Source organism: Nycticebus coucang, chromosome 4 (genome assembly GCF_027406575.1).
Source record: "Nycticebus coucang isolate mNycCou1 chromosome 4, mNycCou1.pri, whole genome shotgun sequence".
Lineage (NCBI taxonomy): Eukaryota > Metazoa > Chordata > Mammalia > Primates > Lorisidae > Nycticebus > Nycticebus coucang.
Genome location: NC_069783.1, coordinates 87054638 through 87079073, shown reverse-complemented (window position 1 = coordinate 87079073; position 24436 = coordinate 87054638). Strand labels below are relative to the sequence as shown.

Below are 24436 nucleotides of genomic sequence, written 5' to 3'. Positions count from 1 at the left end.
AAGACCAAAATAAAAAGGAGAACTTCAGACCAATTTCTCCAATGAATATAAATGCAAAAATTTTCAATAATATTCTAGCCAATAGATTACAGCTACACATTAAAAACATCATGTACGAAGACTATAACCCAACTGTAGCACAAGACTATGAGGAAAGGGCCAAGGAAGGGGAAGGGAGGGGGGAGGTTTTGGTGGAGGGAGGGGAGAGGTTTTGGTGGAGGGAGGGGAGAGGTTTTGGTGGAGGGAGGGCAATGCGTGTGGCCACATCTATGGTGCATCTTAGAATGGGTACAGGCAATTGCACTAATGTACACAGCTATGATTTAACAATAAAAAAAAAAAGCAGGGCTAGAAGACAATATTTAATTTTGTTTAGCAGGGAAAGGACACCCAGCACTTCTTCTCAGTCTCCCCCCCAAACACTGGGTTGAAGATAGCATTTTACAATTAATCTACATAGAAGCTTTGAAATTGTGATATGTCTTCAATTTGTGAATTGATGTAGTTCTTAAAATGTGCTATTTTGTCTTTAGTTTTTATAATAAAGTTTGACAATGGATTATTTTTCAGAAAAAAAAAAAAAACATCATGTACCACAATCAAGCAGGTTTCATCCCAGAGAAGTAAGGTTTCTTCAACATACACAAGTCCACAAATTTAATTCACCATGTCAACAGAAGCAAAAGCAAAGACCCTGTGATCCTCCCAATAAGTGCAGAAAAAGGATTTGATAAAACTCAGCATCCTTTTCTAATTAGAACACTTAAGAATATAGGCATAGGTGGCACATTTCTAAAACTGATTGAAGCCATCTATAACAAACCCACAGCTAATATTACACTGAATGAAATAAAATTGAAAGCTTTTCCATTTAGAACTGGAACCAGATCAGGTTGTCCTCTTTTGCCATTATTATTCAACGTAGTGCTAGAAGTTCTAGCCAATACAATCAGGCAATAGAAGGAAATAAAGGGCATCTAAATGGGAGCAGAGGAGGTCAAACTCTTGCTCTTTGCCAATTATATGATCTTATACTTAGAGAACCACAAAGACTCAACCACAAGACTCCTCGAAGTCATCAAAAAATATAGTAATGACTTGGGATATAAAATCATTATCAACAAATCAGTAACCTTCGTATTTGCCAACAACAGTCAAGTTGATAAGCTAATCAAGGGCACAATTCCCTTCACAGTAGCTTCAAAAAGAATGAAATACCTGAGAATATACCTAACAAAAGAGGTGAAGGACCTCTACAAAGAATATTATGAAACCCTAAGAAAAGAAATAGCAGAAGATATTAACAAATAGAAGAACCTACCAGCTCACGGCTGGTAAGAATCAACATTGTCAAAATGTCTATACTTCCCAAAGCAATCTACAGATTAAATGCAATCCCCATTAAAAAGCACATCATACTTTCAAGATTTGGAAAAAATATTTCTTCATTTTGTATAGAATCAGAAAAAACTCTGTATAGCCGAGGCAATTTTGAGTAATAAAAACAAAACTGAGGGCATTTTTACCCTTACCATTTTTACCCTTACCATTTTTACCCATATTCTACCTTTAGGCTACACTAAAAGGCCATAGTGGTCAAAACAGCATGGTATTGGAACAAAAATAGAGATATAGACATTTGGAACCAAATAGAAAACCACAAGATGAAACTAATGTCTTACAACTACCTCATCTTTGATAAAGCAAACATGAACATAAACTGGGGAAAAGAATCTCAATTCAATAAATGGTGCTGGGAGAAGTGGATAAACACATGGAAAAGACTGAAAATTGACCCAAATCTTTCACCACTTAAACAAAAATTGGTTCAAGATGAATAAAAGAATTAAATATAAGTCATGAAACATTAAAAATCCTTGAAGAAAGTCTAAAGAAAACACTTGAAGATATTGGTCTGGGGAAAGATTTTATGAAGAAGACTTCCATGGCAATTGCAACAATAAAAATAAACAAATGGGACTTAATCAAACTGAATAGCTTCTGTACAGCTAAGGAGATAATAACCAAAGCAAATAGACAGCCTTCAGAATGGTAAAACATATTTACATATTATGAATCAGACAAAAACTTGATAACTAGCTTCCACAGAGAACTCAAATTAATCAACAAAAAAAGAGTAAGCAATCCCATCTATCACTGGACAAAAGACATGAATAGACTCTTCTCTAAAGAAGACAGATGAATGGCTAACAATCATATGAACAAATGCTCATTGTCACTAGTCATCAGAGAAAAGCAAGTCAAAACCACCCTTAAATAGCATCTAACCACAGTGAGAATCTCGAAACTGCTGATGCTGGCATGGATGTGGAGCGAAGGGAAAACTTTCACACTGCTTGTGGGACTGCAAACTAATACAACATTTTTGGAAGAAAGTATGGAGAATCCTTAAAGAACTCAAATTAGACCTCCCATTTGATCCTGCCATCCCATTACTGGGCGTCTACTAAGAAGAAAAAAAAAATCATTTTATCATGAGGACATTTGCACTAGACTGTCACAGTTCAATTTACAATCACCAAAACGTGGAAACAACCTAAAGCCCACCAATCCAGGAATGGATTAACAAGCTGTGGTGGTATGTGTATATCATGGAATATTGTTCACCCATTAAAAGAGAGGGAGACTTTACATCTTTTGTATTAACCTGGATGGAGGTGGAACAAATTCTTAATAAAGCATCACAAGAATGGAGAAGCAAGAATTCAATGTACTTAATTCTAATATGAAGGCAGTAGTTGATTTAATACAAGGTGCAGGGTAGGAGAATGAGGGAGCAGGGAGAGTGGAGGAGGTAAGGGATGGAGTTCTTGAGGTATGGCACACCTCTTGGTGCAGAACACAATTATAAGAAGGATTTTACCTCACTAATGCAATCAGTGTAACCTAATTCTTTGTATTCTCAATGAATCCCAAACAATTACAAAACAAAACAAAGGGAGGCGGAGCAAGATAGCAGCTGAGTAACAGCTTCCTTGCATCTGGGCACCATGAGTCTGGGGAGATAGGACTTCAGGCATCTCTGGATGGTGGGATCTGCCTATCATCACCCCTGAGAGGATACAGGGAGTCAGCGAGAGACTCCTGGACCCCAAGAGGAGGACTAAAACAGTGGAAAACCGGCAAGTGGTCGCGTGTGTTCAATCCGTCTAAACCCGCCCGCAACTGTAAGTTCAGTAGAAGCCAGACTGCAAACCAGAAAGGCCTTACCTGTGAACTGTTTTGGTGTCTTTGGACTTGGCACTCAGCTGAACTGCCTTGGGGAGAGCCTGAGCGGGAGTGTGGAGAACTTTGGCCATTGTCTAGGGCCCCAGTCTGAGCCGCTGAGCCAGACGGAGCTAATAGTGTTTGGCTCTGGGTCACAGGCAGCCATTGTGAGCGATCTGCCCAGACAAGCTCTGCCCTCAGGGTCGCAGAGCTAGAATTGGGTGGGAGCTGGTAACCCAGCAACCAAGTAGCCTAAGGGCGGGGTCTGAGCCGCCTTGCAGCCCTAACCCTCGGGGGCAGAGGGAGACCAGTTTTGACACACAGGGTAAGTGGATAGCCACTTCAGCAGTGATTCCAGCGACAAGCACTTCCCTGGAAAACTTCTGCTCAGCAAGTGAACAAGTTCAAAGTACCTTTTAAGTGGGCTGAAGAGAGATTTAGGGTGTCTACCTGCTGGGGTTTGAGAAACTAGCAGCCTCCAGTCGTATCAGAACTGTAATTAACATCTCATATCCCAGAAGACCACGTGTTGCCCAGACAATATTCAATAACATATACATACTGCTTTGTTTTTGGTTGTGGTTTTTTTTTTTTTTTTTTGGTTTGGTTGTTTTTTTTTTGTTTATTTTGATGTTGTTGATTGTTGTTTTGTTTTTTAAGTTCAACCTTTTCCATACAGATCCTTTTTCTTTCTCAATTTTTCTAGTTTAATTATAATTTCCCATTGCTGCCTATTTCAATAATTAGAACTTCATTTTTGTTAGTGTTTCTACCACTATTATTTGTTTTTTCCAGCCAATTTTATCCCGTAAAGTTTTCGGTTTGCTTGTTTTGGTTTGATTTATAGCATTTTTGTCTTTCCTCTCTACTTGGGGGAGGTGGAGTACTGTGTCTGATCAGGTTAGCAAAGAGCTGCTGACCTCAAGGGAACCACCCAAATGGGCACCCCTAGAAGGTGGGTTTTTTTAAGGTTGTATCAAAGTACCCTACTGTACACCTATATTGCTCTGTCTCCCTCTTTCTGTGCCTCTCTTCTTTTTGTCAATATTCCTTTTACCCAACCCCTCTCCTTTCTCTATTTTTCTTTTTCTTTTCTTATCATTCGGTCCTCCTTTCTTTCATCCCTTTTTTGCTCTTCAACCTTCTCACCCTTCTGGTCCTGTAACCTTTAGTCCGTAGACACGAGAACTTAAAGAGCAAGAGGAAGTGAAAGGAAAATTAGGGCAAGGAAACAGATAAAAGCACTCACTCATGAAGAAGAATCAGCAGAAAACTCCAGGCAACATGAAGAACCAGTCCAGAACAACCCCGCCAAGGGACCATGAGGTAGCTACTGCAGAGGATTCCACCTATAAAAGAATGTTAGGAATGACAGAAAGGGAATTTAGAATACACATGTTGAAAACAATGAAAGAAATGATGGAAACAATGAAGGAAACTGCTAATAAAGTGGAAATTAACCAAAAGGAAATTCAAAAACAGAATCAAATAAGAGATGAACGATATGAAGAATATAAAAAGGATATAGCAGAGCTGAAGGAACTGAAACAGTCAATTAGGGAACTTAAAGATGCAATGGAAAGTATCAGCAACAGGTTAGACCATGCAGAAGAAAGAATTTCAGAGGTAGAAGACAAAGTTTTTGAGATAACTCAGATAGTAAAAGAGGCAGAAAAGAAGAGAGAGAAAACAGAACATTCACTGTCAGAATTATGGGACTTTATGAAGTGTTCTAACATACGAGTTATAGGAATTCCAGAAGGGGAAGAAGAATGCCCCAGAGGAATGGAAGCCATACTAGAGAATATTATAAAAGAAAATTTCCCAAACATCACCAAAGATTCTGACACACTGCTTTCAGAGGGCTATCAGAGCCCAGGTTGCCTCAACTCTAACCGAGCTTCTCCAAGACACATTGTGATGAACCTGTCCAAAGTCAAGACAAAAGAAAAGATTCTGCAAGCTGCCAGGTGTAAGCGCCAGTTGACCTAGAGGGAGAAATCCATCAGAGTGACCGCAGACTTCTCTAATGAAACTTTCCAGGCAAGAAGACAATGGTCATCTACCTTTAATCTACTTAAACAGAACAATTTTCAGCCCAGAATTCTGTACCCTGCTAAGCTAAGCTTCAAAATTGACGGAGAAATCAAATCATTTACGGATATACAAACATTGAGGAAATTCGCCACAACAAGACCAGCACTACAGGAAATACTTCAACCTGTTCTGCACACTGACCACCACAATGGATCAGCAGCAAAGTAAGAACTCAGAAATTAAAGGACAGAACCTAACCTCCACACTGATGCAAAAGATAAAACTAAGCAATGGACTCTCACCAAATAAGACGAATAGAATACTACCACACTTATCAATTATCTCAATAAATGTTAATGGCTTGAATTCCCCACTGAAGAGACATAGATTGGCTGACTGGATTAAAAAACACAAGTCATCCATTTGCTGTCTGCAAGAAACACACCCGGCTTCAAAAGACAAATTAAAGCTCCGAGTCAAGGGTTGGAAGACAATTTTTCAGGCAAATGGAATTCAGAAGAAAAGAGGAGTTGCAATCTTATTTTCAGATACATGTGGCTTTAAAGCAACTAAAGTCAAAAAAGACAAAGATGGTCACTTTATATTGGTCAAGGGAAAAATACAACAAGAAGACATTTCAATTCTAAATATCTATGCACCCAATTTAAATGCTCCCAGATTCTTGAAACAGACCTTTCTCAGTCTGAGCAATATGATATCTGATAATACCATAATAACAGGGGACCTTAACACTCCTCTTACAGAGCTGGACAGATCCTCTAAACAGAAATTAAACAAGGATATAAGAGATTTAAATGAGACCCTAGAACAACTGTGCTTGATAGACACGTATAGAACACTCCACCCCAAAGATAAAGAATATACATTCTTCTCATCACTCCATGGAACATTCTCCAAAATTAATCATATCTTGGGACACAAAACAAATATCAACAGAATCAAAAGAATTGAAATTTTACCTTGTATCTTCTCAGACCATAAGGCACTAAAGGTGGAACTCAACTCTAACAAAAATGCTCAACCCCACACAAAGGCATGGAAATTAAACAATCTTCTGTTGAATAACAGATGGGTGCAGGAAGAAATAAAACAGGAAATCATTAACTTCCTTGAGCATAACAACAATGAAGACACAAGCTACCAAAACCTGTGGGATACTGCAAAAGCAGTTTTGAGAGGAAAATTCATCGCTTTAGATGCCTACATTTGAAAAACAGAAAGAGAGTGCATCAACAATCTCACAAGAGATCTTATGGAATTGGAAAAAGAAGAACAATCTAAGCCTAAACTCAGTAGAAGAAAAGAAATATCCAAAATCAAATCAGAGATCAATGAAATTGAAAACAAAAGAATCATTCAGAAAATTAATGAAACAAGGAGTTGGTTTTTTGAAAAAATTAATATAATAGGTAAACCATTCGCCAGACTAACAAGGAATAGAAAAGTAAAATCTCTAGTAACCTCAATCAGAAATGATAAAGGGGAAATAACAACTGATCCCACAGAGATACAAGAGATCATCTCTGGATACTACCAGAAACTCTATGCCCAGAAATTTGACAATGTGAAAGAAATGGATCAATATTTGGAATCACACCCTCTCCCTAGACTCAGCCAGGAAGAAATAGAGCTCCTGAACAGACCAATTTCTTTATTTTTTTATTTATTTATTATTTTATTTTTATTTTTATTTTTTTGTAGAGACAGAGTTTCACTTTATGGCCCTCGGTAGAGTGCCGTGGCCTCACACAGCTCACAGTAACCTCCAACTCATGGGCTTAAGCGATTCTCTTGCCTCAGCCTCCCAAGAAGCTGGGACTACAGGCGCCCGCCACAACGCCCGGCTATTTTCTGGTTGTTTTGCATTTTGGCCAGGGCCGGTTTGAACCCGCCACCCTTGGTATATGGGGCCAGCGCCTTACGGACTGAGCCACAGGCGCCGCCCCAGACCAATTTCAAGCACTGAGATCAAGGAAACAATAAAAAATCTTCCAACCAAAAAATGTCCTGGTCCAGATGGCTTCACACCAGAATTCTATCAAACCTTCAGGGAAGAGCTTATTCCTGTACTGCAGAAATTATTCCAAAAAATTGAGGAAAGAGGAATCTTCCCCAACACATTCTATGAAGCAAATATCACCCTGATACCAAAACCAGGAAAAGACCCAAACAAAAAGGAGAATTTCAGACCAATCTCACTCATGAATATAGATGCAAAAATTCTCAACAAAATCCTAGCCAATAGATTACAGCTTATCATCAAAAAAGTCATTCATCATGATCAAGTAGGCTTCATCCCAGGGATGCAAGGCTGGTTTAACATATGCAAGTCTATAAACGTTATCCACCCCATATTAACAGAGGCAAAAATAAAGATCACATGATCCTCTCAATAGATGCAGAAAAAGCATTTGATAAAATCCAGCATCCTTTTCTAATTAGAACACTGAAGAGTATAGGCATAGGTGGCACATTTCTTTCTTTCTTTTTTTTTTTTAATTCTTACATTAGTTTTAATGCCATTAAAAAATTCAGTTATATAAAACTGGATAATGAATTACTATTGAAATATTGTAGACAGCTACAATTATATTCACAACACAGCTAATGGGGCTTTAGAAGTATTACCCTGCCCTATATTTGTAAATAAATAGCTACTAAATGCCAGGATGCCAGGCATAAATATACGATACCAAATACAAATAAATACACAAATATCAATATACATCATGATCTCATGGCTCAGCTAAGCTACAGAGGGGGGACATGTGGTCAGAGGCACCTTTTTAGCTCAATATTAGAAATAAAAGAGTTTAATAAATTTAGGAGTAACTCAAGGGAATGAATGGATGAGAGGTGAAGCACAAATCTGCGAATGGAGTTTAGGACATAGCGTCAATTAAAAGTATCTGAGTATTCAGTGATTTCCTCTGGCTCTGTCCTCTCTCATGTTTTAGTTATTAGCCTTGATAATTCTCTTGCTCTCTGCACATACAGGTCAAACATTGGCTACCTGTTTCCTCTTTGCTTGTTTCTAGTCCATTTTACTGATATTGAGAATAATCATATTGAACTTGTGGTATGGCTCATTTTGAAATCTGTCCCCATCGCTAAATGGTCGGAGACCGTGGTTTCAGTAGAGGACACTAATTCCTGTGTCCCAGCTTACTGTTACAGTTTTAAAATAGTGTTAGTTCTCCTGCTCACTTCTTGATTTGTCTTTACTCTTTTTTTTGAAGCGTCTTGCCCGAACTGGGATCATAGTAACCACAAGTGAGGCTGTCCTGCTGCAGCTGGTGGCTGACAAAGACCATCCAAAATTCAAGGAAATTCAGAATCTAATTAAGGCGAGTGCTCCAGAGTCCGGTCTGCTTTCCAAAGTATAGGACGTTGGAAGGACTGGTACTCTATGCACTGTCAGGTGCGGGACTGTAAGCCCACACAAGCTCTTATCTCTACTAAATTAAAATGTTAAGTCAAAAATGGCTCCTTTTTTGCACCTCTTAGTGAAACTTAACTGGCTAGACCGTGCGAGTACCAGCATTTAGTTAACAAATGTCAAAGGCTTCAGGTGCTGCTTACCTTTTTTTTTTTGTTAATGTGCTTTTATTTATTAAAAAAAAAACAAAAAACATTACAATGAAGGTGCCTGTTCTGTCTATACTGTATACACCTCTCTTAACTTTCTTTTTTTTTTTTCTTTTTTATTGTTGGGGATTCATTGAGGGTACAATAAGCCAGGTTACACTGATTGCAATTGTTAGGTAAAGTCCCCCTTGCAATCATGTCTTGCCCCCATTAAATGTGACACACACCAAGGCCCCAACCCCCCTCCCTCCGTCCCTCTTTCTGCTTCCCCCCCATAACCTTAATTGTTATTAATTGTCCTCATATCAAAATTGAGTACATAGGATTCATGCTTCTCCATTCTTGTGATGCTTTACTAAGAATAATGTCTTCCACTTCCATCCAGGTTAATACGAAGGATGTAAAGTCTCCATTTTTTTTAATGGCTGAATAGTATTCCATGGTATACATATACCACAGCTTGTTAATCCATTCCTGGGTTGGTAGGCATTTAGGCTGTTTCCACATTTTGGCGATTGTAAATTGAGCTGCAATAAACAGTCTAGTAAAAGTGTCCTTATGATAAAAGGATTTTTTTCCTTCTGGGTAGATGCCCAGTAATGGGATTGCAGGATCAAATGGGAGGTCTAGTTTGAGTGCTTTGAGGTTTCTCCATACTTCCTTCCAGAAAGGTTGTACTAGTTTGCAGTCCCACCAGCAGTGTAAAAGTGTTCCCTTCTCTCCACATCCACGCCAGCATCTGCAGTTTTGAGATTTTGTGATGTGGGCCATTCTCACTGGGGTTAGATGATATCTCAGGGTTGTTTTGATTTGCATTTCTCTAATATATAGAGATGATGAACATTTTTTCATGTGTTTGTTAGCCATTCATCTGTCATCTTTAGAGAAGGTTCTATTCATGTCTCTTGCCCATTGATATATGGGATTGTTGGCTTTTTTCATGTGGATTAATTTGAGTTCTCTATAGATCCTAGTTATCAAGCTTTTGTCTGATTGAAAATATGCAAATATCCTTTCCCATTGTGTAGGTTGTCTCTTTGCTTTGCTTATTGTCTCCTTAGCTGTACAGAAGCTTTTCAGTTTAATGAAGTCCCATTTGTTTATTTTTGTTGTTGTTGCAATTGCCATTGCAGTCTTTTTCATGAAGTCTTTCCCCAGGCCAATATCTTCCAGTGTTTTTCCTATCCATTCTTTGAGGATTTTTATTGTTTCATGCCTTAAATTTAAGTCCTTTATCCATCTTGAATCAATTTTTGTGAGTGGGGAAATGTGTGGGTCCAGTTTCAGTCTTTTACATGTGGACATCCAGTTCTCCCAACACCATTTATTGAATAGGGAGTCTTTCCCCCAAGGTATGTTCTTGTTTGGTTTATCAAAGATTAGGGGGTTGTAAAATGTTAGTTTCATTTCTTGGTTTTCAATTCGATTCCAAGTGTATATGTCTCTGTTTTTGTGCCAGTACCATGCTGTCTTGAGCACTATGGCTTTGTAGTACAGACTAAAATCTGGTATGCTGATGCCCCCAGCTTTATTTTTGTTACAGAGAACTGCCTTAGCTATACGGGTTTTTTTCCGGTTCCATACAAAAGGCAGAATCATTTTTTCCAAATCTTGAAAGTACGATGTTGGTATTTTGATAGGAATGGCATTGAATAGGTAGATTGCTTTGGGAAGTATAGACATTTTAACAATGTTGATTCTTCCCATCCATGAGCATGGTATGTTCTTCCATTTGTTAATATCCTCTGCTATTTCCTTTCTGAGGATTTCATAGTTTTCTTTATAGAGGTCCTTCACCTCCTTCGTTAAGTATATTCCTAGGTATTTCATTTTCTTTGAAACTATGGTGAAGGGAGCTGTGTCCTTAATTAGCTTCTCATCTTGACTGTTATTGGTGTATACAAAGGCTACTGACTTGTGGACATTGATTTTATATCCTGAAACATTACTGTATTTTTTGATGACTTCTAGGAGTCTTGTGGTTGAGTCTTTGGGGTTCTCTAAGTATAAGATCATGTCGTCAGCAAAGAGGGAGAGTTTGACCTCCTCTGCTCCCATTTGGATTCCCTTTATTTCCTTGTCTTGCCTAATTGTATTGGCTAGAACTTCCAGCACTATGTTGAATAGTAAAGGTGACAGAGGACAACCTTGTCTGGTTCCAGTTCTAAGAGGAAAAGCTTTGAGTTTTACTCCATTCAGTAAAATATTGGCTGTGGGTTTGTCATAGATAGCTTCAATCAGTTTTAGAAATGTGCCACCTATGCCTATACTCTTCAGTGTTCTAATTAGAAAAGGATGCTGGATTTTATCAAATGCTTTTTCTGCATCTATTGAGAGGATCATGTGATCTTTATTTTTGCCTCTGTTAATATGGTGGATAATGTTCATGGACTTGCGTATGTTAAACCAGCCTTGCATCCCTGGGATGAAGCCTACTTGATCACGATGAATGGATTTTTATGATAAGCTGTAATCTATTGGCTAGGATTTTGTTGAGAATTTTTGCATCTATATTCATGAGTGAGATTGGTCTGAAATTCTCCTTTTTGTTTGGGTCTTTTCCTGGTTTTGGTATCAGGGTAATGTTTGCTTCATAGAATGTGTTGGGGAAGATTCCTTCTTCCTCAATTTTTTGGAATAATTTCTGCAGTACAGGAATAAGCTCTTTCTTGAAGGTTTGACAGAAGTCTGTTGTGAAGCCATCTGGACCAGGGCATTTATTGGTTGGAAGATTTTTTACTGTTTCTTTGATCTCAGTGCTTGAAATTGGTCTGTTCAGGAGGTCTATTTCTTCCTGGCTAAGTCTAGGGAGAGGATGTGATTCCAAATATTGATCCATTTCCTTCCGATTGTCAAATTTCTGGGCATAGAGTTTCTGGTAGTATTCAGAGATGATCTCTTGTATCTCTGTGGGATCAGTTCTTATTTCCCCTTTATCATTTCTGATTGAGGTTACTAGAGATTTTACTTTTCTATTTCTCATTAGTCTGGCCAATGGTTCATCTATTTTACTTACTTTTTCAAAAAACCAACTCCTTGTTTCATTAATTTTCTGAATGATTCTTTTGTTTTCAATTTCATTGATCTCTGATTTGATTTTGGATATTTCTTTTCTTCTACTGAGTTTGGGCTTAGATTGTTCTACTTTTTCCAAATCCATAAGATGGATTGTGAGATTGTTGATGAGCTCTCTTTCTGTTTTTCGAATGTAGGCATCTAAAGCGATGAATTTTCCTCTCAAAACTGCTTTTGCAGTATCCCACAGGTTTTGGTAGCTTGTGTCTTCATTGTTGTTATGCTCAAGGAAGTTAATGATTTCCTGTTGTATTTCTTCCTGCACCCATCTGTTATTCAACAGAAGATTGTTTAATTTCCGTGCCTTTGTGTGGGGTCGAGCGTTTTTGCTAGAGTTGAGTTCCACCTTATTGCCTTATGGTCTGAGAAGATACAAGGTAAAATTTCAATTCTTTTGATTTTGTTGATATTTGTTTTGTGTCCCAAGATATGATCAATTTTGGAGAATGTTCCATGGGGTGATGAGAAGAATGTATATTCTTTATCTTTGGGGTGGAGTGTTCTATACGTGTCTATCAAGCACAGTTGTTCTAGGGTCTCATTTAAATCTCTTATATCCTTGTTTAATTTCTGTTTAGAGGATCTGTCCAGCTCTGTAAGAGGAGTTTTAAGGTCCCCTGTTATTATGGTATTATCAGATATCATATTGCTCAGACTGAGTAAGGTCTGTTTCAAGAATCTGGGAGCATTTAAGTTGGGTGCATAAATATTTAGAATTGAAACATCTTCTTGTTGTATTTTTCCCTTGACCAATATAAAGTGACCATCTTTGTCTTTTTTGACTTTAGTTGCTTTAAATCCACATGTATCTGAAAATAAGATTGCAACTCCTCTTTTCTTCTGAATTCCGTTTGCCTAAAAAATTGTCTTCCAACTCTTGACTTGGAGCTTTAATTTGTCTTTTGAAGACAGATGTGTTTCTTGCAGACAGCAAATGGATGGCTTGTGTTTTTTAATCCAGTCAGCCAATCTATGTCTCTTCAGTGGGGAATGCAAGCCATTAACATTTATTGAGATAATTGATAAGTGTGGTAGTATTCTATTCATCTTATTTTGTGAGAGTCCATTGCTTAGTTTTATCCTTTGCATCAGTGTGGACGTTAGGTTCTGTCCTTTAATTTCTGAGTGCTTACTTTGCTGCTGATCCATTGTGGTGGTCAGTGTGCAGAACAGGTTGAAATATTTCCTGTAGAGCTGGTCTTGTTGTAGCGAATTTCCTCAATGTTTGTATATCCATAAGTGATTTGATTTCTCCGTCAATTTTTAAGCTTAGCTTAGAGTACAGAATCCTGGGTGGAAATTGTTCTTTTTAAGTAGATTAAAGTAGATGACTATAGTCTTCTTGCTTGGAAAGTTTCATTAGAGAAGTCTGCGGGGTCACTCTGATGGACTTGCCTCTGTAGGTCAACTGGCGCTTACACCTGGTAGCTTGTAGAATCTTTTCTTTTGTCTTGACTTGGACAGGTTAGAGTTGAGGCGACCTGGGGTCCAATATCCCTCTAAAAACAGCATGTCAGAATCTTTGGTGATATTTGAGAAATTTTCTTTTATAATATTCTCTAGTATGGCTTCCATTCCTCTTGGGCATTCTTCTTCCCCTTCTGGGATTCCTATAACTCGTATGTTGGAACGCTTCATAATGTCCCATAATTCTGACAGTGAACGTTCTGCTTTCTCTCTCTTCTTTTCTGTCTCTTTTACTATCTGAGTTATCTCAAGAACTTTGTCTTTGACCTCTGAAATTCTTTCTTCTGCATGGTCTAACCTGTTGCTGATACTTTCCATTGCATCTTTAAGTTCCCTTATTGACACTTTCAGTTCCTTCAGCTCTGGTATGTCCTTTTTATATTCTTCATATCATTCATCTCTGATTTGATTCTGTTTTTGGATTTCCTTTTGGTTATTTTCCACTTTATTAGCAGTTTCCTTCATTGTTTCCATCATTTCTTTCATTGTTTTCAACATGTGTATTCTAAATTCCCTTTCTGTCATTCCTAACATTCTTTTATAGGTGGAATCCTCTGCAGTAGCTACCTCATGGTCCCTTGGCGGGGTTGTTCTGGACTGGTTCTTCACGTTGCCTGGAGTTTTCTGCTGATTCTTCCTCATGAGCGATTTCTTTTATCTGTTTCCTTGCCCCAATTTTCCTTTCAGTTCCTCTTGCTCTTTAAGTTCTCATGCCTGTGGACTAAGGTTTAGATGAGTCCTTTTGGTACAGGACCAGGAGGGTGAGAAGGTTGAAGAGCAAGAAAGGGATGAAGAAAGGAGGACCGAGTGAAATGAAAAATAAAATAGAGAAAGGAGAGAGGGTGGGTAAAAGGAATATTGACATAAAGAAGAGAGGCACAGAAAGAGCGAGACAGAGCAATATAGGTGTACAGTAGGTTAGTTTGACACAACCTTAAAAAAACCCACCTTCTGGGGGTGCCCAGTTTGGTGGTTTTCTTGGGTCCAGCAGCTCTTTCCTAACCTGATCAGACACAGTACCCCACCTCCACCAAGTAGAAAGGAAAGACAATAATGCTATAAATCAAACCAAAAGAAGCAAACAGAAAACTTTACAGGATAAAATTGGGTGAAAATCCAAATAATAGCGGTAGAAACACTAGCAAAAATGAAGTTCTAGTTATTGAAAAAGGCAGCAATGGGAAATTATAATTAAACTAGAAAAATTGAGAAAGAAAAAAATCTATATGGAAAAGGTTGAAATTAAAAAACAAAACAACATCAACAACATCAAAATAAATAAAAAAAAAAAACAACCAACCAACCAACCAAACAAACAAAACAAAACCCAACCAAAAACAAAGCAGTATGTATATGTTGTTGAATATTGTCTGGGCAACACGTGGTCTTCTGGGATATGAGATGTTAATCAAAGTTCTGATATGACTGGAGGTTGCTGATTTCTCAAACCCCAGCAGGTAGACACCCTAAATCTCTTCAGCCCACTTAAAAGGCACTTTGAACTTGTAAACTTGCTGAGCAGAAGCTTTCCCAGGAAAGTGCTTGTCACTGGAATCACTGCTGAAGTGGCTATCCACTTACCCAGTGTGCCAAAACCAGTCTCACTCTGCCCCTGAGTAACCACACCCTTAGGCTACTCAGTTGCTAGGTTACCAGTACCAGCTCCCACCCAATTCTAGCTCTGCGACATTGAGGGCGGAGCTTGCCGGGGCAGATCACTCACAATGGCTCCCTGTGGCCCACAGCCAAACACCATTAGCTCCATCTGGCTCAGTGGCTCAGACTGGGGCCCTAGACAACAGCCAAAGTTTTCCACACTCCCGCTCAGGCTCTTCCCAAGGCAGTTCAACTGAGTGCCAAGTCCAAAGACACCAAAACAGTTCACAGGTAAGGCCTTTCCGGTTTGCAGTCTCCATGCTACTGAACTTACAGTTGCCGGCGGGTTTAGACTGATTGAACACACGTGACCACTTGTCAGTTTTCCACTGTTTTAGTCCTCCTCTTTGGGTCCAGAAGTCTCTCGCTGACTCCCTGTATCCTCACAGGGGTGATGATATGCAGATCCCACCAGCCAAAGATGCCTGGAGTCCTATCTCCCTAGACTCACAGTGCCCAGATGCAAGGAAGCTATTACTCGGCTGCTGTCTTTAACATTTTCTAAAGAATTTTTTTCTGGTTATTGCAGCCCAATTCACAATTGCTAAGTCATGGAGAAAAGCCCAAGTGCCCATCGATCCACAAATGGATTAATAAACTGTGGTATATGTACACCATGGAATATTATGCAGCCTTAAAGAAAGATGGGAGACTTTACCTCGTTCATGTTTACATGGATGGAGCTGGAACATATTCTTTTTAGTAAAGTATCTCAAGAATGGAAGAAAAAGTACCCAATGTACTCAGTCCTACTATGAAACTAATTTAGGGTTTTCACATGAAAGCTATAACCCAGTTACAACGTAAGAATAGGGGGATGGGGGAAAGGGAGTGGAGGTAGGGGGGAGGTGGGTAGAGGGAAGGAGATTGGTGGGATTACACCAGCGGTGCATCTTACAAGGGTAAATGTGAAACTTGGTAAACGGTCTGTGAAGCTAGTGAATGATGCCCCATGATTATATCAATGTACACAGCTATGATTTAATAAAAAATAAAATAAAATAAAATAACCTAAGAATATGGGGAATGGGGAGAGGGAATGGAGGGAGGAGGGAGGATGAACAGAGGGATGATTGATGGGATTACACCTGCAGTGCGTCTTACAAGGGTACATGTGAAACTTAGTAAATGTAGAATATAATTGTCTTAACAGAATAAGTAAGAAAATTCCAGGTAGGCTATATTAACCAGTGTGATGAAAATGTGTCAAACTGTTTATAAGACCAATGTATGGTGCCCTATGATCACATTAATGTACACAGCTATGATTTAATATTAATTTAAAAAAAAGAATTTTTTCTGGTTACCAATGTCATTTAGACCTAAGGTTAAACTTGTGACCCAAGATGATGGACTGAAGGGATGTAAGCTTCTCCATCATTTGGGTGGAGTGAGTTTGCTGCTCTGTGCGAGGGAAAAGACTGTAGTATGTGAGGTGGTAGCACATTGCTCTTGATGGTTTTATAAGTGAGTGTTCAAGTGCAGGGAAGTATGTATTAGTAGTGGAAATGCACAAGGGTGGATGGGGTCAAAATGGCCTCTTGCACCATGAAAACAGATGAGTGTGAAAGCGACTGAAATGGCGATGTAAACAGAACAGGGGTGGGGGGCGGCTGTCTACCAAGAGATCTCTGGTGACAGGTGGCAGGGCCTGTGTCCTTCTGGGTAGTAGTGACAGTGGCAGCCCCCACTACAAACAAGATGAGGAAAGGACAGTATCTCTTATAAAAATAGATATAAAAGTGCAGTGACAGTAGTTTCTGATCCTGCTCTCACAATCTGGACACCACTGTTGTTCCTTCATTTCTTTTTTTTTTTTTTGTTCCTTCATTTCTTGCGCTATCCCCATCACACAAGGTCTCTCACACACATATGATGACATGTTAGCATATTTCAATGCCATCCTGTCTCCTAGCAATAGCACCAAGGCCACATGTTTTCACTAGGGCAGAAACAACTGTTGTGTAGACAATCACATGAGTGAGGGCCCAGGGAAGATGCCAACGTATTCCCAAGATCAGTGATTTTCACACACGTGTGCCCAGGAGAAGGTCTTAGGTGTGCTGTGAAAAATTTTAAAGCTCATTAAATAAATCATTTTCAAATGTAGTTCAGAGCAGAGTATGTATATTCTTTTTTTACTCTTTTTTCCATCAACATAATTTAAGTGTGCCTTGGAAGTTTAACTATAGGGTTGAGTGTGCTGTGAGATAAAAAACGCTGGAAATCACTGCCTTAGATATTAGACCCAGAGCATTTGAATTTGAAATTTTAGGGTCCTAGCTCCTCACACTGTGATTTAGAGAAAGAAAAAAGTGGCTCTGTATTGGCACAATCTCTCTGCAGAATGACTGGAGGAAGCAAAGTGAAGGGCCTACACTTCGGGCTGAGAGCAAGAGACTATTTTTAGGGTATCATTGTGGCTCTAGTTGAGAGATGATTATTGCAACTCTCTGATATTCTACCTGAAATACAAGATTGGAGGCCTCAAGCCAAGATGCTCTATCAGTTTTCAGAGTGTTTATCATCCAGCAGGTTGTTGAGGACTCCCTGGACTTGACACACTCACGGCAGTGCTCGCTTCTTCTCATTCTCATCCTTCCTTCCTCCTTGTCTTCTCCAAAATCCAGAGTAGGAGAGAAAGAGTGAAAGAAAAATTTCCTTTTTAAAAAAATATTTGTGTCTATTTTTATAAGAGATATTGTCCTTTCCTCATCCTGTTTGTAATTTCTTCAACTGTTGTTATTATTAATCTTGCCTGTACAGTTGTAAATAACACTAATCAAACTAAACTGTGGGAGACTGAATCATGACCAAACTTCATCCTAAGAGGCTCACTAGTGATTACTTAGATGGTGCAGGTGATGTGGACATAAACCTGGGTTATATTTCAGTGAGAAAGTAGATGGGACTGAGCATCATAGCAGATGACAGTTGATTTTTAAACATTGCTAATGTATGCAAACATATTTCCCTTTATAATTTCTACTCTTAATTCCATGTATACAAAAGAGTTTTCATTCTGCTCATCTAGGGCATTCATGTTCTCCTTTTTACATATAAATATAAAATTCATGTTTTTTGTAAATTATCTGATAATTTAAACATTTTATATTTTAGTAATTTGAGGTTTTGGAGCACTGCACAGCTGACACTGAACAGCAGAAAGAACCAAGAATGGACACTGGCTGGTGTGGGGATTGTGCACAGTGAAGGAAGGACAAACAGTAGATAGAAGAAAAGGAATAATAATCATTTCTTAAAATATTTGATGGTATAAGAAAAACATTTCATAATAAGCATAGTTTCTGGAAAATGTCTAAGGCATTTGTGTTCTATTCCTGACCCAGTCTCTTGTCTCTAGAAAGAGTCACCATAACTAGCTGGACCAGTGAGTTCCCAGCAGTGGTGTTGGTGGAATCCAGTGTAGGATGCTGTGAATCTGTCCTGAGTGCAGCTGTCTGACTTTGCTCCAACTCAGTGGAGCTGGTTCAGGAAGTGACTTCATTCACAGTTAGGGCTGAGGGCTGAGGGCTGAGGACTGCAGAGCATCACCTGCCTTGGTCTCCTCATGTGGGGCTGCAGGTTACACGTGGTTCCCTTACTGATGAAGACACTGGGGAAGCCACATCCCTGTGTGATGGCTGTGGACTCTTCCACTCAGGAACTAAAAGCTTCCAAGTGTGCAGACTAGAATGGTTCTGCCTGCTTTCACTAGAGACAGTGGCTACAGACCAAAGTCCTTACTGAGGAGATGGCCCCTGGTGAGGATGAGAGTCTGCGTCTGCCATGCACAGAACAGATATGAGCAGCTCAACTCTTTTGCTTTCTGCTGTTCTGATCCCATCTGGGAAAGAGACTATGAGAAGTTGCCAAGTGATCATGAAAATTGATTTCTTCTTCTTATAAGTTGATTCTTGAGTGTTTTTTTTTTTTTGTTTGTTTGTTTGTTTGTTTGTGAAATGTGATTTCTTACCGAGCATGGGTATTTTTTACTTTTTATTTTTCTTTCTTATTTTTATACAAATTTTTCTATCTATCATCTATCAATCTACCATCTATCTATCATATATCTATCTCTTGCTTATGCCCTTTAATATTTCTAAGGCAAATGATTTTCTACAACAGGGGCTCTAGGGATTCAGAGTAGAGAGGAAGCTTCTCTACTCAATAGTATCTACAAATATCAAGTATGCTGAACTTCTATAATCTCCTACAGTTTAGGGAGATGTGTCTTTCCAAAAGGCCCTGTCTTAGATGGACAGCTAGCAAGAAAAGGAAGTCATAAAGTATGATAATAATTCATTCTCATGAGTAGAGAAATATGGCACTCTACTTGCAGGAGAGTAGCCTGATTCTGTCCTGTGGGATTCAGAGAGAAATACGTTCTCTGAAGGCAAATGTGTGCCACCCTACTTAGTCTCAGGACATGTGGGAGTCACTGGTATGTGCTGAGTTATTGAGAGAAGTCATCTTTGCAGCTGTGCAGATTTGCATGTTCCCAGATGTCAGGCCATTGACATGAAGACTTATAAATAGGCTGGTTATACCCTGTCAACAATAAGTCCCAGTCACAACTTAGTATGGACATGAGGGTCCAAACTCAGCTCCTGGGGCTCCTGCTGTTCTGGCTCCCAGGTAAGGTGGGAGAACACCAGGGATTTACTCAGTGTGGTCAGTCCTGCCTGGATCATCAAGAAAGTCCTCTTAAAAATTGATTTATTGTTTATATATTTGTGTTTTGTGTTTCTAATCATAGGTGCCACCTGTGACATCCAGATGACCCAGTCTCCAACCTCTGTGTCTGCATCTCTAGGAGACACAGTCACCATCACTTGCCGGGCCAGTCAGGGCATTAGTAATTATTTAGACTGGTATCAGCAGAAACCAGGGAAATCTCCTAAGCTCCTGATACATAGGGCATCCACTTTGCAATCTGGAGTCCCATCAAGGTTCAGTGGCAGTGGGTCTGGGACAGAGTTCACCCTCACTATCAGTGGCTTGCAGGCTGAAGATTTTGCAACCTATTACTGTGATCAGTGGGATAGTTGGCCTCTCACAGTGTTACAAGTCATAACATAAACCCCCCAAAGGAGCAGGTGTATAAGGCTGGGCTGCCCCAGCTGCTCCTCCTGGTGCCTCCATCTGCTCCATCTGAGCAGAAGCAGCCACACTCTGAAGGTCACTAGGAGGTTTCAGTAAAAGGGCCCAGGAGGTTTCTCTGCTCCCTAAGCCTCTCTCCACCTCTTCAGCCCTAGCAGCACTGACATGGCAGTGATTGTCCTGATTTAAGAATGGGGAGGCTAAGTACACCTAAGGTGTCTGGATTATAGCACCACTTGGGGTTCATATAACAAAGAAGAATATGCTCTAAGTGTTCCGAGTGGTAACATCTTTTTTTCAATACGTGGAGTTAGTGACCAAACTATAATCTTTCAAAGGCCAGAGGGTATTATATTTCCATATGCAAATGCAAGAAATGGGAACGGGAGTTTCCCTGTGCTCCTCCAGAAGCCAGAGTGCATCTTTCCTGAAGGTGCCTGACCACAGGGTCCTTAGACCTGTCTAGGAAGTGGGGGTGGGGGTGCTAGTAGCACCACATGAGTTGAGTCTCCAGTCCTTCTCTCAGTCCATATGTCTGCTTATAGGAGTCAGTCTATAGTATTGAATCCTCTTCTGACTTCGAAATATCATGGGAGGGTCCCTGACTGAGCAACCTCTGCAGGAAAACCAAGAGTGAAGGAAAGTTCTTGGGCAGGTTCTTGTACAAGTGATGGTGATGATGGTGAGTTAACAATACATTGCCCAGTATGATCACTGTTTCCCCAACTCACAAATTTATAACATTTATTGAAAGGCCCCCAATAATCTGAATGCACTTTCACACATTTTCATCATATTTGGATCACAGCAAGAAAACTTCACCAAAACATAGAGTGAACAGAAAAATAAGAAAATCGCATGCAAAACACTTCTTGACAAAAGTGCTAATAAAACAAGTCAAGTGTGATTTTTCTCCCTACTCAAAATTTTTCCAGAACTCACCAGCATCATGAGCATCACTGAGTTATGTCACAAGTGGAAAGCTACAGAACCACATTAGATGGAATGAACAACAGTCCACATTTTAGGATGGTAATAGCTGTTCTATACGAGGTTTATTTATTTTTTATTTTTACCTTTTTTTTTATATATAGAGTTTCACTCTTTGCATGAGAGAGAGTGCCTGGTGTCAGCCTAACTCATAGCAACCTCAAACTTCCGGGCAAGCCTTCTGCCTAAGGCTCCCACATAGCTGGGACTACAGGTGCCCTTCACAACACCCATCTAATTTTTTTATTTTTGTAGAGATGGGGTCTCCTTATGTTCAGGCTGGACTCAAACTCCTGAACTCAAGCAACCTTCCATCCTTGGCCTCCCAGAGTGCTAGGGTTATGGGCATGAATCACCATGCAAGCTACATTTTTTTTCTTGTTTCTCCATTCTTTTTTTTTTTTTATTGTTAAATCATAGCTGTGTACATTAGTGCAATCGCCTGTACCCATTCTAAGATGCACCATAGATGTGGCCCCACCCATTACCCTCCCTGCACCCTAACCTACCCCCTCTCTTCCCCTTCCTTGGCCCTTTCCCCATAGTCTTGTGCTACAGTTGGGTTATAGTCTTCATGTGAAAGCTATAATTCAGCTTCATAGTAGGGCTGAGTACATGTAGATTCAAGGGGAAGGGATGGTCATCTATATTCCAGGCAAATGGAAAGCAGAAAAAAGCAGGCATTGCAATCCTGTTCGCAGATGCAATAGGCTTTAAACCAACCAAAATAATTAAGGATAAGGATGGACACTTCATATTTGTTAAAGGTAATACTCAATATGATGAGATCTCAATTATTAATATTTATGCACCCAACCACAATGCACCTCAATTTATAAGAGAAACTCTAACAGACATGAGCAACTCGATTTCCTCCACTTCCATAGTAGTTGGAGATTTTAACACCCCTTTAGCAGTCCTGGATAGATCCTCCAAAAAGAAGCTAAGCAAAGAAATTTTAAATTTAAACTCAACCATTTAAGCTACATTTTAAGGGACGTTTACTTCTGGTAAAGAGATTTTTTTCCCCACCAATGAGGCCCTTCAAGAAAATTTCCATGTGAAACCACCTGTTGACAAAATATACCCGGCTTTACCATCTAATTAATGAAAATTTAACTTTCACAGCGTTTTCAGATTATAAAAGATGAAAATCATTATTAATTCTCAAAAGCATAATCAAATATTTGCTGGTGCAGCTTGGTTTGGGGATTTTGTTCATTCCTGTACTTAACACGAGAATGTTGTGTCCTGAATACTCACTGCCCTTCAGCCTTGGCACCAGATCACACAGTGTTTGTATTGGCGATAAGCTCAGTGACCTGCAGCAGAACCATCCAGCTGAGCCTTGTCTGCATCAACCAAGTCACTACCAAGAAAATCCAGGAACATGAAAATACATGCTTAGTGTTATAAACCCCTGAGTTTTGAGTGGATGTTTAAAAATTAATAATGGGCAAATGTTGACTAATATTCTATTTCCACATCTATTCATAGAAATAAATGTATCCAATTAAAATAAGGCTTTAATACAATGCTTAATAACTCATTACTAGAAACATTAAGAAATTAAACATGAAAACATCTGAGCAAAAGAAGCCATATTTACAACACTTGTGGAAATGTGCATATGTGTTTATCATACACATATAGGTGCACAGGCAATATATTTGATACACTGACAACTGCTCATGTTTATCTATGCATCTATTCATGTCAAAGTAAGGTTACAACTCCACATTAATCTCGGTGTTCCCGTCTGTATCCGAATTGTTTCTGGGTTTGTCAGAGATTCATCCTGGATTGAAGTCACATCCCTCTCATCGTCAAGAATGCCCTGGGGGCGGCACCTGTGGCTCATGAGTGGGGCGCTGGCCCCATATGCCGAGGGTGGTGAGTTCAAACCCAGCCCCGGCCAAACTGCAACAAAAAAATAGCCAGGCGTTGTGTGGGCGCCTGTAGTCCCAGCTGCTTGGGAGGCTGAGGCAAGAGAATCACGTAAGCCCAAGAGTTTGAGGTTGCTGTGAGCCGTGTGACGTCATGGCACTCTACTGAGGGCGGTACAGTGAGACTCTGTCTCTACAAAAAAAAAAAAGAATGCTGTGGAAGACTAGAAATCACACAGGGGCGTTCTCCAAGGGTTACATCTGATGGTCACTCTGCAAGCAGAGATTGGCAATTCAGTGATATCAACTATCAGTTTTGACAGATGATGAGGCCTTAGAAGAAACACAACTGAAGGACTAGAGACAAATTGTTCTGGGAAACTATACCCGGTCCTTTTGAGATGGGCCAAGGTTAAAAGCAAATACTTCCCAAGTGATGACTCATCCAAGTGCCATTACTGAGAAGAGGCTGTTAATAATTAAGATGACCCCTCAGGATTTAGTCAGTCACCTCTCCCAACTCTCCCAGGGAGTCTCATGAACCAACATCATGCAGGTCCATGCATGGGTTCAGCAATATGAATTTCAGCTAAGGGAAGTTTACATGGTTCCTGACACTTCTGAGCATCCAACTTTCTCAGAAATGAGCCCCAAATATTGTACCACACATCAGAAAATCATGGTAAAAACAGGTGTCCAGCTGATTACAGTGGGACAGCAGGACTGTACGCTTCCTCACCCACTTCCTGAGCCTCAACCTAGGGTGGTTTTATAGTGAGGTTACAGAGTTTCAGCAGCTGCGCTCACTGTGATCTGTTCAGAGGGGCAGGGTCTATTTCCGGGAACATTTAAGAGCACTTGTAAGTTCTTCAAGGGACTTTAGTCCTCTGAAAACTTTCTTTCTTGACAACACAACCCCCCACAATCATTGAATTAGTTCTAAAATGACATTTCTAGGTTATGGCTGCAAAGAAATTCATCCTTAGCTTGGTGTTAAATCTCTTCCTTAGAAGAGGTATTTTTGAAGGCAGAGAACTGGGAGTTGTGGGGGGACAGAGAGCAAGAAAGAGAGAGGGAGAATCTAAGGAAATAATAATACTAATAATAACAGCAACAACAGAGACACCATCATTATTGCCAGCTGCCACTTACTTGGTGTTAACCACTACACTAAGTATTTAATGATTTAGTGCCATTACCCCTTTATTACTCTCCTGTAGATGAGAATCAGAGGTTCTCAGATCTTAGCTTACTCAAAGTACCAGTGCCTATAAGGAAAATGATGTAACAGACCCTGTTTCTGACTCCATAATTTCTACTTATTATTAATTAGCTTATTAATTCATTTCTAAAATAGATATAAGAAAACACAGTAAAGTACATTT

At 39.6% G+C, this 24436-nt stretch overlaps 1 gene segment (V, D, J or C); it reads left to right on the top strand.

The window, feature by feature from the left end:
* The first annotated feature begins 19587 nt into the window (after positions 1-19587).
* LOC128584348 (immunoglobulin kappa variable 1-9-like) lies at positions 19588-20154 on the top strand. The segment is given in 2 exon segments: positions 19588-19710; positions 19832-20154. Coding segments are annotated over 2 exon segments (378 nt in total).
* Positions 20155-24436: the final 4282 nt, after the last annotated feature.